The sequence below is a fragment of the Anser anser genome (assembly GCF_964211835.1).
Source record: "Anser anser genome assembly, chromosome: 4".
In the NCBI taxonomy this organism is placed as follows: Eukaryota; Metazoa; Chordata; class Aves; order Anseriformes; family Anatidae; genus Anser; species Anser anser.
Genome location: NC_139724.1, coordinates 76,314,193 through 76,332,454, shown reverse-complemented (window position 1 = coordinate 76,332,454; position 18,262 = coordinate 76,314,193). Strand labels below are relative to the sequence as shown.

At 49.5% G+C, this 18,262-nt stretch overlaps 1 protein-coding gene across 1 annotated transcript; it reads right to left on the bottom strand.

The window, feature by feature from the left end:
• Nucleotides 1-127: 127 nt before the first annotated feature.
• On the bottom strand, nucleotides 128-17,582 carry LOC310899435 (kyphoscoliosis peptidase-like). The gene is made up of 7 exons (XM_083835788.1): nucleotides 17,540-17,582; nucleotides 14,313-14,989; nucleotides 12,163-12,280; nucleotides 11,348-11,465; nucleotides 10,713-10,904; nucleotides 9,075-9,265; nucleotides 128-4,623 (listed from the first exon to the last, which is right to left on the bottom strand). Exons 2-7 carry the CDS (start codon nucleotides 14,949-14,951, stop codon nucleotides 3,299-3,301), a joined length of 2,583 nt encoding a protein of 860 aa, XP_083691914.1. The 5' UTR covers nucleotides 14,952-14,989; nucleotides 17,540-17,582; the 3' UTR covers nucleotides 128-3,298.
• Nucleotides 17,583-18,262: the final 680 nt, after the last annotated feature.

Genomic DNA, 18,262 nt, shown 5'->3' with positions numbered 1-18,262 from the left:
TCCTACCCTGGCGTCCTGATGTTCATTTGCTGCAGTCTGGCAGCTAAGTACACATCCCCATTCACTTCTGGAAAATCCTACACCCTCACTCCCCACCGAACAAACTCACTGAAGGCCAAACACAGGTTGGAAAGGATGGTCATCTCAGGTTTCAATAACACCAAAGCAAAGAAGTACAACAAGGAGCCAAAGAAAACACAGCCTGTATAGACACTTCAATGATACAGACTCATTGGATAAACTGAATGAGTATTAACATAATTCACCCTAATGACAATCTAAACATGGATATAGCACAGGGAAATGTGTAAAGCCAAAGAGTTTGGACACCGTGTTTGGTTGACATCACATCCAGCTCCATAGAGGAAGACAAAAGCTCACTCCAGGCTCACGGGATCCCAGCATGGCTGAGGGCAGAAAGATCTCTGTAGGTGATCAGCTCCATCCCCCGATCACACAGGGACACCGTGAGTAGGTTGCCCAGAAAATGCTGCTCTGGTTGCTGACTGCTGCCTTACCTTGCTCAGGAAGACCAGTGGTTTTAGTCTGTGAGGGTCCGGGTTCAGCTCTTTTTGCTCTTACCTGCCCTGACTTTGGTTGTAAAGAAGCCTCTTAGCCAAGAAGGCTCGTAGAGCTGGGTGCAGCCTCCTGGTTTTGGCTGTCCACAGCTCCGTGCATGCCTGGAGGCCTCCTGGTGACTTTTTGAACCAAGTTAGCTCAGAACTAGGTGTGTTTTGTAGCTCCAGGTATGTGTTGTAATCTATCTTTACCTAATTTAATCCTGATGGGCAGAGGGAGTGAGAGGAGGAGAGACATACGGGTTTGTTCTTTCGCTTATCGTTGTGTTTTCATGAGTGATGCTTGCTCCAGGGCTGTTATTTTTGGAGAGGTGGTGCTCGTGTTTATTGTGAAGGCACTTAGAGCTGGGGGTGCAGGCTTTGAGGTATGTAAATCTGAATAAGAATGACATTTAAAATAGGTTGCATGCTATACCCAAGCATGCATAGAGAGGAAATATTTGTAGATTGACTTCAGATCTTTGAAGTGAAAAATTCCCTGTGGGAGTATCATTAAAGTTCTCAGCACCTCCAGGTAATTATATGCTGACATAAATTGTTTGGACCCCAAATCAAGGTAACTCTAATCTGGACCTCATTATGATGGATAAAGAGGAGTTAATCACTGGGCTGGAAGCTGGATTTTCCCTGGGGGCTCATGGTCATGACCTGCCTGCTTAAATCGGGCAAAGATGGGACAGGTTCAGCTCGCAATGTTTGCGCACAAACAGATATATAGAGTGGCTCAACAGGGTTAGAGGGGCACAGCTGAGGAAAGTTAGCAGCAAAGCCGACTGAAAAGGAAAAAGACATGGAAAAGAAGATGTCAATGGGAACTGAGAGTCGTGTCTCTTGTCAGTCATTTTTGTTTGCCAAGCCAAAATTCTGCCACAAAGTTAAAAAAACAAACAAACAAACAAACCAAACCAACCAAACAAACAAAAAACAGACTTAGGGATTGAGCTCTGGAGATTCAAATTTCATGGCCGATGCTATCCGTGGGCAATGCAGCTTGGAGGAGCTCTGGGGAGTTGCCCAGCAGCATCCCCATTGCTCAGGGATCACGACGTGGTCAGGAGACTACTGCTCATGAAATGCGCTTGCAAAGGTACGCAGCTGGTGTGGCAAGTCTGGAGGACAACTCCGAGTGCCAGTGGCTTTTGGGGCTCTGACCCTTGGGGCTGGGCTGTGGGTTGTCTGCTCAACCTCACGGGGAACAAGATTTTTTGTTGTGTTTATTCTGAAAGACACAGGGGGAAGCTGAGGCACATTGCGCATCTCCTTCCCTTATCCATCCGAGTGGATGGCCGAATGTGGACTACCAAAATATGGGGCAGAACAGGAGAATCCAGGGATCTGTACTTCTTAATTTTTTTTTTTTAACTTCACAGGCAAGAGTTTAGCCTGTGTCTGGTGCAGGCGCTTCCCTTCATTCAGAGCAGTCCTTGTGCTTTGTTCTTCAGGGGACTCTTCCAGCACATCAGCGTGGGTCCAGCAAGTTTTCTGTTAGATTCAGACCCTGACACGATAGCTGTATTGCCTGATTTCCCCGCCCCGAAAAGTTTCAAATCTGTTAGAATTTTTGCTACAGGTGAAATTTACATTGCCAAACCTGAAGAAAGCAAATGGCCCCCTCCCCTACCTCTTGTGCAGCATCCGAAAATAACCCACAGCTCCTCTGTATTGCAACCAGAATCCCCATTTTAAGCATCTGTCCACTGCACTAAAATAAACCACAGCTCTTCTTCAGTGCAACCAGAATCCCCATTTCAAGCGTTTCCACTGTGTATCTTCCAGCCAATGGTCTTAAATTTATCCCAACAGTGGCACCACTTCGTGCACCAGATGATGCAATTGCTGTTCTTGCCTTTTACTTCAGATTCTTACAGCGTGTTTTCTTCAAACAAGAAGTGTCATCTGTTCTCCTGGATGCTGCGAGGGCCCTGCCCAGTGTTGCCGTCTCCTGTTTATGGTGCCTTGCAGCATCTGCCAAAGTTTAAGAGCAGTTGTCTGCGCTTTCCACTCTGCGGTTAGAAGCTTGGCTACAGAGCCACTTCCTTGCCTGTTCCCTCTCTTAATTTCAAGCCCTCAGAGCTCTTAAGTGTGTATCTACTTGTCATCCTTGATAAAGAAGACCTGGAAGATGTTTTAAAGACATGGCTGATAAAATGCAGCATCTCTTTCCTTCCTTTCCCCTCTCCTCTGCCCAAGCACAGGTTTCCTCTGCGAGGAGGTCTTACTTGCTTTACTATATATTTACATTTTTAAAATCTTGCTACCATCTGATGCTGTTGGCTCCAGCTTGGGCTCTTTTTTGTTGTTGTTGTTGTTGTTATCCTCTCAAGAGAAAGAAACTATGTGGGTTTCCAAGTTCTTGAATAAATGTCAAATGAAACATTCCAAACAATTATTCAAGCTGGTAATAAGCAGTGAGACATCCTTCCTGTAGAGAAGCTGAACAATGGTTTCCTCTGACAGAAGCAAAATATTAGGAGCCTTCCATATGTTGGTACTGATTTAAGCGGCGGCGAGATCTCCGAGTGGGATAGGAGGCCCCAGCAAGTATCTGGATATCCTGCGGGAAGAAAAGCTCTGCGTGTAACACCCAGACTCCCCCTGACGTGCCATAAAGTTCTGGGAGTTTCGTCCACGTCTCCTCAACATCCTTCAGTTTTAAGAGCTTTTGCTTCCTTCCCTGGCTTTTCAAACCCTTCCCGGAGTGCCCAGCGCTTCCCGGCGCGTTACCCCGAACACCCCAGGGAGGCAGGTGGGCCACCTCCCACCTCAAACCCCAGGAGGACCTCCAGGGAGGAGCAGTGCTGGCTGAAGCTGGCTGCCAGCCTGATCTTTGTCCCCGCGGCCCCGCTGAACACGTCCCCTTCCCAGACGGCGCTGGGGGCGAGCTGCAACATCGTCATCTCTTGCCCGAGGACAACAGCTTTGTAGGCTTTTGGCACCTTCACCCTGAACCGGACCCAGCTCTGCTCCTGCAGCACGCCCGCGCGTGGCTCCAGCAGCACGCACCCTCTCCTCCACAGGCTGTAGACCTTGGGGAAAGGAGGCCAGCTGGGCTCGGAGAAGCAGCGTATGATGTAGTCGCAAATATGGGCGAACTCCTCGTTGTCCTTGTTTCTCCCAAAAAGCCCCACTTTGTACACACCCGGCTCGGGGAGCACGACGCACACGCTGATTTTGGACTTGAGGTGGGTGACCAGCACGTACCTCTCCAGGGGGTACTCGCTGCTGGCGGTGACTTTGTCCTTGCTCAAGCTGGCCGTCACCTCGACGTCGGCGCGCGCGTGGAAGGTGATGTTGCACTTCCCCAGCTTGGTGGTGATGATGGGGGCCGAGTGGCTGGGGTTGGAGAGGCCGTGGCTGCTGGAGCTGAGCCCGCTCCCGCAGTGCAGGCTCAGCCCCGAGGGGAAGAGCTCGTTCTGGTTGACGGGCCCCGGGCAGTGAAGGAGGAAATTGGCCGCGTTCCTGAAGGTGGTGGTGCCTCCCACATCTTTCACGAACACGGAGAGTCGGTAGTAGCCCTGGAAAGGACAGAGCACGTGGCAACTGAGTTTCTCCTCCTCAGCTTGAGCGGCCAGGCATTTCTTGCTCAGGGCAGCATCTAAATCTTTATTAACCAGCTCATATGTGGCAAGCAAGGCTCGGGACGTCTGGAGGGTCAAAAGCAAAGTTCCCCGGGGAGCAACGAGCAGCTCCCCTTTGTAGCTGCTGTCCTCAATGCCAAAGTCTCTCACCTTTTGGTGGAGGCCCCAGAAATGAAAAGGGTTTTCAGGCAGTGTCTCCCCGTTGCGCGGCTCCAGGCACTGAATCTGATAGGAGCACACCCAGTTGTAAGGGTCCTGAGAGTCGGCGTGGCGTGCGAAGATCATGAGATCGAACAAGCCCTTGGTCGGGGGAGTCACCTTGATGGTCACGCTGTTCTCAGACACCGTCATCATCCCGTGCGCTGCTCCCACGGCCTCTCCGGTCGCAGTGCCCTGCACTTTGGAGAGCTGATAGGTGAACTCTGTTGGGTGGGTGCTCCCCAGGGTCACTGCTGCCTCCCCATGGGCTGTAGGAAGGTGAACAAACCGCCTTTTACTATCCTTTCATCAACAGTGCAACACATTCGTTTCTCAGCACAACATCTTCTGCAGTGTGGACCCAGAGTAGACCTCAACTGTGCAGGTGATGGAGACCTGATTTTCCCTTTCACTTTCCCCCCCTACCTGTGGAAGGACCTCAGTGAGATCCTTCCTCACCTTTTACCTTTTTTTTTTTTTCCATCACTGAACAAAATGTTGATGCCACTAGATCTAGAAAGGAAAAGGATAGGTACAAATAATTGTTCTTTGGGTCCTGAGACACCCAAAACTAAGTTAGCGTCCCATACGGAGGTAATTATTCCATGGCTTCTTGAGCTGCAGTCATTCCTCTAAGCTGCAGGTCTTGTACTGTGGTGTCAAACCAGCAAAGCAGCTGGGAGGATCAAAATTTTCCAGCCTGGCTGGTAGGAGATCCCACAACGCTGCCACATTTTAGGAATGAGTTTAATTTTTTCCATAATTATTATTATAATATTTTTCTAAAGTTTGGCCTCACAATAAATCACAAATATCCACGAGCTTCTGGTTTGGAGCGTGCCCTAACCGGGCAGGAGGGGAGAGGAGAAAGTGCAGAGAAAAGATACTTTGGCACTGGTACCTGGTGGTGGTACCAGAGTTGGTGGATAAGCTCAGGGGCTCTTTCCCTGGGATTTTTGCTTTCTGGGGAGAACACAAGCAGGTTTCTGCTCAGGGCCACCATGCAGCACTCAATACCTCCCTAGCAGCCAACTTGCTGCTCCAGGCAGGGCACAGGAGATGGCTCTGAGCCACCTTCGTACCCAGAAATGAAGCACGGCCACGGGAGGTCACCATGGAGGAGCAGAGTCACTGCAGTCATGGTGTCACCACTCCCTGCGTGCCACGTCTTGCTGCTCGTAAACCCCTACCCCAGTCAGGGAGAGCACTTTTTGGTGCAACAAACCCTCCTCAGGGCTCTCCGTATGCTCCTGGGCAGAAGGGGTGGTTGGTTGATTCTGCAGTGGGGACAGGGCAAGGTTTTGCAAGCCTTGGTCTTGAAGAAGACAGGACCATCTAACCACCAGGCTGCTTTCAGCACATGGTGAGCTACCTCAGCCCATGTGCAGCCACAGGTCCTGGGGCAGCCTGGCTATAAAACCCAAGTTTAAAAGTATTTTGTACCCTTTTTCTCTAGGTGTAGATTAAATCATGAGAAAAATGGCCATGGAGAACAAGACTTTGAGTCCTTTTGCCCTTGGAGGATCTCAGTGCGCTTCCCAGCCCCTGCCACTGGCACGCAGACGTACTGAGATGCATGCTCAAGCCCACCATCATCAAGGTCTGTGCGAATCAAGCCTGCTCTTCATTACGCAGGGACCCCGAGTGCCCGAGGGGGACTCATCTCCTGTCCAGAGTGTGGCTGCTCTGCGTCGTCCCGTCCTCACCACAACATTTTTGCTGGAGAGAGGCGAGCCGTACCAAGTGCTGGCACCGCGGGAGCCCAAGGCTGGTATCGGCACCCTTGCTGTGCACAATGTTCATTTGTTTGGGGTGCTAACACAAAATGACAAAAGCCTCCAGATTCATGCTGAAAAAAAATTGTCTCTTGCTAATTATTAGATTACGAAACATGTTTCATAATCTAATGAATAATGGGGGGGGGGGGGGGGGACTTTTTTTTTTTCTCGTTCCCTGTTTGAATCTGGATTTTTTCATTGTTTGCCCCAGAGTTCTTTTTTGGTAGGTCGAAACAGAGATGTGAAAAGAATGGGAAGGCTGGGTTTTATTTGTGCCTTGCCTGTTAAAGCTGTGACTTGGCTCACACAGTAAGTGCAAACAATTCTCTCCTGGCAAGTGTTCAGTGGAGACATTACTGATGACAGACTTTATTAACTGCAGGTTTGCTTGTTATTAAATTCTCTCTATGCTAGTTTCCGAAGCTGCTGGCCTGGCCGGCTGCATCGTATTAGGATCTTTAGGAAGAAAGAAAAGAACAGAACATTGTATGCAGTGGAGCCAGCGATGATGAGATAGGGAAGCCAGCAATGCATTTTGCTTTGGGAAGAGGACCCAAGGAGATAATTAATGGCTACATTTAAAACAAACATTTGCTTGTTTTATTGAGTTAATTCAAGCCATGAGATTCCTGGTTTTCAGCAAGGCCAGGTGAAGCTGGGGATAGGTTCCCACGTCAGCGTACTCAATGCTGCAGGAGGTCAATGTATGTTGCATTAATTGTTTGGGGGAAAAAAAAAACACCATTAAAGTACAGGCATGTTTCTAATTTCTCAAAGCCTTGTCTAAAAGTCTTCTCGTCTCCCACCCTAGCTATTGTATCTACAGCATGCCACCAATGACTGCCTTTCCCTACACAAAAGTCTTACAAAGTCCTAATTCCATAGGACTGAATGCCCTCCATCACTGCGGGCACTAACCCTGATGGCCCAGGACACCTTACCAATTAAAAATGAGTTTTCAGAAGACGGATGCCAGGTATTTCCTGAAAATCAGGTCCCATTGCAAGGTGTCCCACCTTCAGCTCTCATCAGATAGTGATTTGTGGGAGGAATCTTGGCTGAAAGCTTGTAAGCATTTTAAGCAGATGGGAGCTGCTCAGATGCAAGAGAGCGGGAATTGATCCACAGTAGCCAAAAAGGAAAAATAGATTTTGCACCAAGGATCTTGAGCATTTTTGCCCTAAGATTGTCTGAGATGTTTAAGATGCTGGCTTCCTCCCGCTGACCTAGATCAATACGATCATAACTTTGCGTCAATGAAAGCAGACATCTGGTTTGGTTCACAATTTGGGTTTGCAATTTGGTGTTTTAAGCACACTCCTCTCTCTATATGGCGCTGGCTGTTGAGGCTAATGGCAGTAGTTAAACTGTTCAAGCTAAGCCCAAGAATACAGTTCTTTCCCTCCGCAAGATGAGAAATTCACTGGGGGGAAAAAAAAAAAAAGTTGGCAATTTTTTTTTTTGTCCTAATGGGAAAATCTTCTTTCATCTCAGTTTTGGAGGAAACAAAAGAAAACTGTGCCTGTAGCCCAGGTCACCCAGCGAGTTTTGTGGCTGAGGGAGAGGAGTTCCTCCAGCCAAGGGGTGCAGAGCAGTGACGTGGCTGGGATGTGCCAGGAATTTTGCTCCCCTAACTTCTCTCCCCAGGTACGTTTAGGCTCACGGCAGCCAGTGGCCCGCAGGGACCCAAAGCCCCGAGCTGCTGTTGGGCTCCATTTCTTTGTCTTTTGGCTATCAAAAACTGGGGAAAGGGAGGAAAGAGAATAACGAAATACTTATTTTTTCCTCATTCTTCCCTTTGGGCTTTTGTACCACAGCTAATGATGTTTGGTGGGAGTCCATGTTTTGCAATTTATCACTTTGGCATGCAGATAAAGGGACTGGTGGTGCTATTGATCTCCCGCTTTTCCTTTGAGGCTGCAAACTGTGTGTTATTTGGTTGTGTGCCTTGGGGCCTCCCTGGTGGCTGGGGCCTGAAAGGACTTTCTCAGTCTCCACCCTTGTATTTGCTATATAGGTGCTGTATGGCCTGTGCTATGGATAAAATCCCCTCCTCGGCGTGCTCCAAGGTCCTGCAGTGGAGGAGCACCACGAGGCCCTTGCATAAAAGGCAGCACCGACCTTTCAGCTGTTCCCAATTTCATTCGATTTGCCCAGGCTGCTTGCTGCTCAAAAGGTGAACGACAGCTCATCTTGGCAATACCCTAGCATCCCGGAAATACTGGAGGATTTTCTTTTCTGTGTAAGTAATAAAATCTCTCAGCTGAAAGCTTTCTGGTGGGCCTTGTGCATTCATTTTCTGTAAGTCTGACAAGTGCCCTCAATATGATGTTGCTTTATCTTCTATCTTGCTCTCCTGATAAAATAAACTGCAGGAGAAATCTGTACACACTTAGAACCATGCAAAGGAACAGATGTGTAAAGGGAGTCCAAGTTAAAAAATAATAATAATAGTAAAAAAATCATTTTATATCTGGCCTGAAAATTTGTCAGAAAACTACAGTCAAGGAAAAACAACTCCACCCCCCTTCATTTTCAGAACCTGAGACGTGACCATTTCAGGCCATGTTTTGTCTGGGAGTCTCCTTCCCCAGCCTGTGAACACAATGAGGATTGTGTCTCAGGTATCTTGAAACTGTTTTGCTACTGTTGGTGAATTTAGATGGGAAAAACCAGGCACAAAAGGGCTTAAGTGATTTGGCTCAATTAACTATAATTTATGAATCCTAATTCCCAGTTGACTAATCACAGTATCACACAATGGCTGTGATTCCAGAAATTGCTTAAATATGTGCCTCCGCTCTACTGGATGTTAAACATGTGCTTAAAAATAGACAGATGGGCCACTTTTGAATGAGAAATATTATCCTCGATTCAGACTTATTTCTTAAAAGCAAGCGAGCTTGGACATCACTTGGATTTAGCCCTTGCTTTGTATTTACCTGTTCTGAGGAGGGAAGAGTTTGGAGAAAGGAGGGAGAGCTGAAGTCTGAAAAACTCTGAGGTTTTAAATACCCTCTGCTCAAAGTCTCCCCGCGAGACAGGGGGCTGCAGAAGCTGCCATTTGGGATCCTCCGGCCAGTGGGTCTCAATGAAGTGCTCAGGGTCAGTAAGGAAGAAGAAATCGTCATGCCTGCAAAGCAAGAGGAGAGGACACCATGGAGGGTACAAGAAAACCTTTAGCATATGGGAAGGGAGTTTCCCCCGCCCTATCAGAGCTGCACCAGCTTCAGTAAGGGAGGACGAAGCTCTCACTGAGCATTTCACTCCTATGCTCACATCCCACTCCAGGAATTTGCTACCAAACCTCTGACCGTGTTGGTTTTGCTTCTTCTGAGAGCTGCAGGCCTTGCTGGGGGCCTGAGCAGAGCCCTTCTGCCCTGCTCTTGTTTTCCTTCCCTTTTCTTTTCTTTCATGGATCTTAGGGGTGGGGAGAGGATTCCTCTCTCTGCGGGTGGGCAGGTCAAATGCAAGGTTTGACTGCCCACAAAAATGGTCCAGCACCTTGTCCGGCTTGCCGATGCTGAGAGGGATCCTCCAGCACTTCTTTCCAGCCTAGATGCACCCATTTTTCCTGGAAAACTACTTTATAGACGGCTCTCCACACCCCAAGTCCTGTGACCTCTTCCAAGAATTTACTCATGATTTTTTAGAAAAACACTTCTTGGTTCCAGTTTGAACGTGCCCAGCCTGACTTTCCGAATATTGCCTTTGCTGAGGGGTCAACCTGCAGCCTTGCACTGGTGTCATCCTGGGAAGCCCTGTTACATCTGTCAACCCGAAGGTTTTGAGGACATTGACAGCACCGTGCAGGGTAAAGCTCCCTCAGCCTGCCCAGCCCGGAGCAGATACCCCAGGGGACTCCACAAAGACCAACAAGAAGCTGTTATCTCTGCTTGTTGCCATAGGTGATGGTTCTTCTGCTCTTTTTTTTCCCCGTGCTCAGCTAAAAACAGCCCGTGCTCACTGGTGTTATAAACTGTTTGCAGCAAGATAATTACCTATTAGAAATTCCACAATTATTTCATTACACATTATTAGAGAGAGAGAAAAAGAAATTAAAAATGTCAATCCCATAATATAGTTAATGGAAATTATTAAATTGTACAAATAACTTCCATGAGAGTCATTATTTGCTTAACATGGGCTGAGAAATCTGAAGTAATTATGTGTGGAGCCACATAAGAGTGAAGTTGCTGTGAAAATAAGGGTTTGTTTTGTCACCACGGCTTAAAATAAATTTGGGAGAGGGACAAGGGGGGGAAGCTGTCACCTGAAAAGTTGCCACCCTGGATCAGGGAGTAAGGAACTTGAATGTAGGTGTTTGTCTATAGAGGGTCTCTTTCTGCATGAGATCCCTGAGGACCTACTGTAGCTAGGGGTGAGCAGATCGGTTCTCTGCACCGCCTGCAATTAGCATCTGGGGGTGCATTTGAAATGAGGGCTCAAGGCCTGGCAAACCTGGTCTTTAAGGGGTCTACTGGAAGGTTTGGGATGACCATCTCCAAGGCCAGGTTGAACCTTGCTGGTTTGTGCTGAGGAGTGTGTTTCCAGCGATGGTGCGGGGTGGTGTGTCTCACCTGGGCACGAACAGCCTGCTCTCTGGATCCACGGTCCCCGCACCCCAGCAGGCATCCAGGAGGCACCACTGCCCTTCCAGCTCCACCGCGTTCCACATGTGGCCGGTCTTCTGCTGCTGGCACCACCGGCCTCCGTGGGCACCCAGGCCCCGACCGAACCCCGGGACCTCCACGCAGCTCAAACCTGCCTCCCTGCCCAGGGGAGACAACCACACAACAACCACTGCTTTCTGCCTGCTTCTTGCAAACCAACCCAACCTGCATGGTAAATTTCATAGAGTCGTAGAATCATAGGATATCCCAACTTGGAAGGGACTCATAAGGGTCATTGAGTCCAACTCCTGGCTCCAATTTGACCTCCTCACATCCAAGGTCCCACATTTGCGCCAGCTGTTGGCCAAATCCAGCTTTCAGCCAGCCTCCTGCTCACCCAGGCTACTCCCAACCATCAGTGCTCTTATCTTGGATCCTGGTTTCTCCATCAAACCCATCCCTACTCCTCCATCCAAGCAGAAAAGGAGGGAGGGACGTGGTGGGTAAGTGATGCCAGTTGCGTGCAATCCCCGTGCCAGCTGTAGGTCTCCCTCTCAGACCTTTGAGGGGGCAGGAGGAGAAAGCCCAAAGTGAGTTTTTACCTGCACATTTCCTGGCACAAATGGGCATAACCAGAACACACAGCTTTCCCCGTTTGCAGAACCTGCTCTGGCACGTGGATCTTCTGAGACAGCCCCAGGAAGCCATCCACATCATATTCTAGGAAAGGGAGAATACCACCCAATTTCAGGCCAATGTATGGGCTTATTATTTCCAAACCGATCCCATTCCTTTTCCTGCCCAACCCTGTTTCTCTGCCTACCCACCCTGGAAGCCATGACAGCTCTTCTCTCCGTAGTTATTCAAGAGCTTGACAATTCCCCATATGAGCAAAGAATTGCTAAAGCCTTGGGGGAATTGGATTCTCAGCACATGTAAACAGCGGTTGCGCCATTCAAGTGAGGTACAGTGACAATCACATTGTCTCGCACACATGGATGTAGTAGGGTAAAGTAGCACGAAGCGGCTGCATTGTGCTGAGATTCCTGTGTCCCCAAATGACTGCTGCCAGGCATAGCTCAGCTTCCTCGGACTTGCACCACGCACGCATTATCAGGGAGATGCCCTCCGGTGCATTGAACTGAGAGCACCAGAGGTGGGTGGGCTCAGCCCATGTCTCTGGGGGTCTGGTACCCAGCAGGTGTCATTTCTAGGATGGAGGGTCCCAGTTTGTGACCAGCTCCCACCCGAGGCTCTTTCCCAAAGTTGGGAGGGGATTATTTCAATTTGTGATTGCCATAGGAACACAGTAGAGTCTGTTCTGCAGGACACGACGAGCCTAAATCCAGGAGGTGGCATCCAAGGAAAGGGCTCTCAGCTCCATCACGCCACCACAAAACAGTGGGACCAGACTTACCGATGTTATGGCAGAGCCAGAACCATATTGCTCGCACCGTCTCCAGCTTGCTCTGGGATTTGGCAGTGATGAGGGGAACGATGGCCTGGATGGACATCCTGCTGTGCCCAGGTTTCAGCTGCAATGGAGAGGACAGGTGAGCTACAGGCACTCTTGGTGTCACCACCACAGGGGTGACATGACTGCTGACATGGTGGGCTTGCTGGAAAGAAAACGTACATCACAAAAAACCCAAAGCTGCGTTTCCCACCCCAGAATTTAAAATGCAAAAATATGGTTTGTAGTAGAACAGGGCATTTTCTTCATTTTCCTAGCATTGTTTTACAAAAGCCTAAGGACTGGAGTTGCAAGCTGGAGGAAACGAAGGTGGCATTTCCCATTCCTTTGGTGCAAGGTACAGCGCCACCACTCCAGTGTCCTCTGTCTGGTTCAAGGCGTCCTCTGGCCCAGAGGGTCTTCTCCTGGAGGTGAGTCTCTGCCGCATTTCTGGGGACAGCAGGTTTCCAGCCCCACACCGATTAATTTCTCAGTGTATTAACACAGCAGAAGAGCATCCTTGTGGCTCAGATACTCTTCCTGAGACTGCGAAACTTCAGCCAAATCCCTATAACAAAATGGGTGGAAAGAAGCTTTTTGCCCCTTCCACTAAAGTTTCTTAATTTCTTAAAAGCCTTTCTGCCCCTTTCCTCCCATTCACTCATTGACATTTCTGTGCTCTTCCCTTCTTTGTGCTAGCACAAGCATTTTTAGCAGCAGGCTTTTCTTTCACTGGGTTAAATTTAGTCCAGCTGATTTCTCCAACCTCCTGCCCCTGCTATTTTACTCCTCAGTGACTTTCCTGCCCCAACCATGTAAGATATTTTCACATAGATGGAAGTTTCTTTCTTTCTATGTGTGGGAAATGTTGCATTTGTAATTGCTAAAGATTTTCCTTGGTATGCTGGCTTTAAAAATCAAGGTGCAGCCGGGAGAGGACCTGTTTCGAAATGATTGTGCTGCTGCTGGTCTTTTGCGTTTCCACCATGAGGTTGTTATGAGTGTGCAGCTGCTGGGCAAAAAAATAATGATAATTATTTCCAAGGATCAAAGAAGTGTTCTGCCATTAGATATCTAGCTACGTGCTTCCCTGTTGGCACATCTTGGTGAAAATTCATCCCAAATCTATTCTCTGTTTCAGCTAGAGATGGTAGAATTAGGTCCTAGTTTGAGAGTTGCAACACTCCCAGGTAATCCTGGCCCTGAATAAGCCCAAGGACCCTGAAGAATTGGGGCAGAGCTTCTTGGCTCACAGGTACCTGCTGGCTCCACAGAGGTATTTGGAGTTGACAGATGGGTCTGTTTTCCCCCAAACCACCCAGGCAGTGACTTGGGTGCACGCAGACAGTCCTCAGGCTGCTTCTAGATGGCCAGAAATGTGATACCCAACTGGTGGGCAGCCAGTGAGCTCTGCTCATGCTCTTGGCTCTCATAATTCCCATCCAAGGAGAAGAGACCAAGTGCACCAGGTTTTAGTGCAGCTAGCACCTTGAATAAACAAGAAACAAGCTGTTCCCATGACTCCCCATTACCTTGGAAGTATTTTTGGTAGTTTATTACCTTCTTTCTCCTCCCTTCCAACTCCCTCCCCCTCTCTTCTCTTTTTTAATAGACCAGGTAGACTGTGAAATACTGCCGCATCCTCCTTCCCAAGGGATATTAGCCTCAGGCTAGGTAGAAATTACAGGTTTCAGCTTTAACGGAGAGCACAGCTATTCCTTGTGCCTCTTCGCTCTCACTAATGAGTTGATGTGTGAGCTGTGAGTTTGCTGCTTAGACAAATTGTACCAGCCCTGGGGGAGAAATTATTACAGCAACACAGAATTGGGGTAAGAGGAAGGAATTACATAATTTGGTGCTCTTCTTCTGGGCTCCCACGCACCCGGAAAGGGGGAGCATCACATAACAGACCCCCTTGCACCCTTCTAGAAAGGTCTTCAGGATCCTTCTGTCCAAATACAATTCTGCCTGGGGTCCTGCAAAGCCTGTGCCATGATGAAGCCAGCCCTTCTGCCCAGGTTTGGCCACCACCTTGCCACTGCTCTCACCAACCAGAGCTTGTGATAAAAGCTGAAGGTGAGGACACGGACCTGCTGAGGGACACCAGGACCTACCTGCTGGCTCACATGTAGGACGTGGGCATCCACGTGACTGAAAACCTTTGAGTCAGAGAAGAGATCTCTCCTGGTTTTTCTTTGGGGATTTTCTGCTGGCTTCTCTTCTTCCGAGCTGCTAGGCCCTTCCGTGGGAAGGAGAGCTGGAGAGCAGCTTCCCGGGGTCATGGACGACTTCTGCAGCGCCTTGTGGAAGGCGGCGCCTTGGCCGCTGCCGTTCACTTTGTTTGCCCAAAACAGGAAAATGTCCCTGGAGGGGGAAACCTTGGGCTCATCCCTTACTTTTTGCGTAGCTGCGATGTTCTTTAGCACCCCATCCTTGCTCCTGTTCCTTTTGGTGTCTCGGCGGGGGAGTTTCTCTGGGGTCTCAGGGCTGATCTCTTCAGGAACGTGTCCCAGGGACAAGTTGCCATTACAGACGTCCGATGTCTGAGCCCCCCTCTGACCAGGCACGGTGTCACCTGCCGGTGGTGGCATCGTGTTTTCTTTGTGGCTCCTGGGATGGGCCCACCTCTCCGGGCCTCGGGTGGGCTGTTTTTCGTGGTGGCTGCTGTTCCTGGAGTGAGGGGAAAGAACCGGCTCATTTGCTTTGGCGGTGTGGGATTTGGATGACTTGCCTCTGTCGTGGCTGGTCTTCATCCCTGCAGTAGGTAACGGGGTGGAAAAACCACCGAGGTCTGGGGATGGAAAGGGAGATGAGTTTTTTTACAAAATAAGAATATAGTCTGAAACGATTCAGAGCCTGCCTGTCTGCGTGCGTAAATAGAGCAAGTCAGGATTTGGTCGGCAGAATTTAACCAAAAGTACTGTTTTTTCCCTAATTCCAGCAGAAAGGTAGGATAGAAATGCCACAGAGAAGCCCTTGACCTGTTTCCAAGTGCAAATACGTTTGTTTTTTTTTAGATAGATGCAAATTCACTGGTTGACCATCAACAGTTACATCTCTGCACTGGAAGGAAATGGATAAATCAGGGTTATTCCTTTTGCAGATAAATGGCCAGGAGGCATTTGTGTGTGTTGGAAGTGTCGGTGTTTGGGTGTGCGCCTCAGTTTCCCTGCATGAAACTTGGACTGGTCGCATAACATTGCTCCTCGTCTCCAGAGCTAGGAATCAGGGAGAAAAAAGAGTTAATAAAATTAGTGTTTAGGTGCTCCAAAGGGGTCCATTTTTCAGCAAACCTTTCCTTTGGGAGGACCCCCACATTCCACCCCAAATAATTTTGTAAAACTCAGACTTCTTCTGTTCAGGTTCTGCAGAAAAATATAATGTCATTTTTTGTTTTCCTGCTTTGCATTTGAAATGTAGCTGAGTCTAGTGAGAAGGCTGTGGGGGAAAATAGGCGAAAAAGCGGAAGGAAAGGTGCAATCCAGGACCGATGGGGATGTTGGGTTAAAGCTGCAGGCAGAGCCAGCTCTCGCGTGCCCTCGACATCTGCACAGCGCCCGCTGGTTTTATCTTGGTTTAGCTTCTATTTGCTGTTGTTGTTTTTAATCATGAAATGACTGTTTGTGCCATGCAAACAGCAGAGCCTGCTGTGAGGCACTCGGCGTCGCCCAGAAATGTCACTCCCCGCGTTCAGCCAGCCTCTCCCAGGCAGGCTGGCTTTCAACAGCTGCGCCGGGGCGCTGGCCCCGCTCTTCCAGGAAAGAGGGATGTCACTCGTCCCTCTTGGTGCTGCCCCGATTGTCCCCACTCTGCTTGGGACGAGCCTTGCAGAGCTAGGGCGGCCTCATCCAGAAGGGATGACAGAGGCTGTGACACCCAGGCTTGCCAAAATTAACATGCGAATGCACGCACCGACAGCGTGCAAACGGCACCCATGGGTTAACCCAGTGCTGGGTGCTCAGATAACCAGAGGACACCCCGCTGGGAGAACGTCCCCTAGGTAGGTTTGTCAGTGGGATGCTCCTCTTTGCAGGGATGCCGCAGAGTTTCTGCGCAGCCTGCTGAAGCCGTACGTTCCCTGTTTCCTCCTGGACCACATCTGAGCCCAAGGAGACGAATTGTTGGTGCCCAGCTGTTGACGCGTTGGAGCCGTCCCCGTGCGTGGGAGCTGTGGTCGCTGCTGGGCTGCTCTCCCGTCCCCAGGCGCAGCCACCCGCTGTCACAGGCAGAGAGGCGTTTTTGCCTGCCACTTTCTAAGTGAGCAACGAGAGGCCACTTCTGAGCCCTTCACGGTCGTTACCTGACATGAACCAGGGCTTGGGTACTCAAAAAAGAGTTACCGAGAGCTTTCCCAGCAGGTCCCGGGAAGCTCAACCTTTCTCTGTTTTCTCCTGCAAAGTGTGTCCCGTCCCAGTGGGACTGGGGGGCTTTGAAGCCCGGTTTTGCCACAGCCCCGCTTTCTCACAACTTCCGACATTGTTTTTGGGAGGAGAATGACACAGAAGACTGAAAACGTGGACATCCCCACTTGCTTGGTCTTATTTTGTTAATCCGAACACTTTTGCTTAGGTTGAAACTGAGTATTTTGTTTCCATTCCGTGTCACTCATGTATTTATGGCTTTAAAAGAAATTTAAGCAAGAGCTCTGCTTTAACATCTCTAAACGGTTTTCTCTCCCCGTGCCTTAAACTCGATCCTTCAGACACAACCCTTAGCTAAACCACAACCCTAAATCATTGCTTTTAGTCATAGAAGAGGAGAAGGAAGACTGCGTCTTTCTTATTTTTCCTCCCAGATTTCACCCATGGTTGCAGAGGATGGGTCACCGAGAGCACTGACCCCAGAGTGCTCTGTGCAACCTCCCCTTGCACCTGCTGATGTCCCGGAGGTGCCACCACGTAAACCCACAAAATGACAGCTCCAGGGGGGGAATTTCAGCCCCAAGGGGGGCTGTTTCAGCCCCGAGGGGCTGCTGCAGAGAGAGAAGAGGTGGAGAAGGGCAGGCTGCTGGTGGGGTTTGAATGGGATAAGCGCCCCGTGCCTCTCCGGGGACGGTTGGGCTATCAGCGAGCCATTATCGTGTTCCCAGACTGGCATTTCAGTCTGCCCTGTCCCTGTTTTTGATGTCAGGAAGACGGGAATCACATTTGTAAGCTGCAACGGTGACAGCATAGAGGTCAAATGCTCCTCAACAGGAGCAGAGCCATGTTGGACCCTGGCCACCCCAGGTGGGGACACAGCACTTGGTCCTGCTACGGTGAGGAAATGGATGGAGCCAAGAACATCAATGCAGAAAAGTGGCAAAATGATGGGAAATAAACCCAAAGGGGTTCCTACTCACCCTGCTCACGCTGCCGCCGTTTTCTCCCTGCTGCTGGCAGAAGGCAGGCAGCTCCTGGTGGGCCCCATCCCTTTTATACATGTACCAGCACAGGGCTGGCTCTTTTTTTTGCACCTTGCTGTTATCAGGAGGGCTAAAAATACTATAAAGCACCGGCGAACATGTTAACATCACTGCCACCGAGCAAAGCTTCTGTGAGCCTGGCACTCCTGCAGTGTATGTATGGGCTGGGGTGTATTTGCAGGGAGATAGGGGAGAGTGAAAAGGTTTTCTCTTATCAGCAGCCAGGCTTTGGCAGGGCCAAAGTGTCAGTCCCCCTGCCTGGGGAGGGCAGCTGCCCGAAGGTTTGGGTGTTTGTGCAGCCTTGCTCCTGCTCTGAGCACCTTTCACTGCTCTCCTGTAATTTCACCATCCTGCTTCTTGGATTTCACCATCCTGCCTTTGCCCTAAGAGGGAGGGAGGTGGTGGGGAAAGCCAAGAGCAGATTTATCCAGGGCTGCTGGGGTTGTTCTCTGCTTGTTAGCAGTGCTTGGCAAAGCACAAGGTCTTACTACCTTGTGAGATGCTCGCTGAGCAATTCGCAATGCCTTTGCAATCATCTGCGTCTGTTCTGAGCTTATTGCACCCCTGATTTTCCCACTCGTGCAAAATTCCCCTTGCCATAAGATTGCATCTGGAGGAATGGATTGTGAAGTTTTTATTCCAGCTTTGCACAGCATGGGC

Excerpts from the sequence above, each read along its gene's own strand:
- LOC310899435 (XM_083835788.1), bottom strand. The coding sequence starts at position 14,951 with ATGAAGACCAGCCACGACAGAGGCAAGTCATCCAAATCCCACACCGCC. Across the intron at positions 9,266-10,712 it reads AGCAGGCTGTTCGTGCCCAG|GCATGACGATTTCTTCTTCC; the intron begins GTGAGACACACC and ends CTTGCTTTGCAG. Across the intron at positions 4,624-9,074 it reads CTCTTCCCTCCTCAGAACAG|CCCATGGGGAGGCAGCAGTG; the intron begins GTAAATACAAAG and ends ACCTTCCTACAG.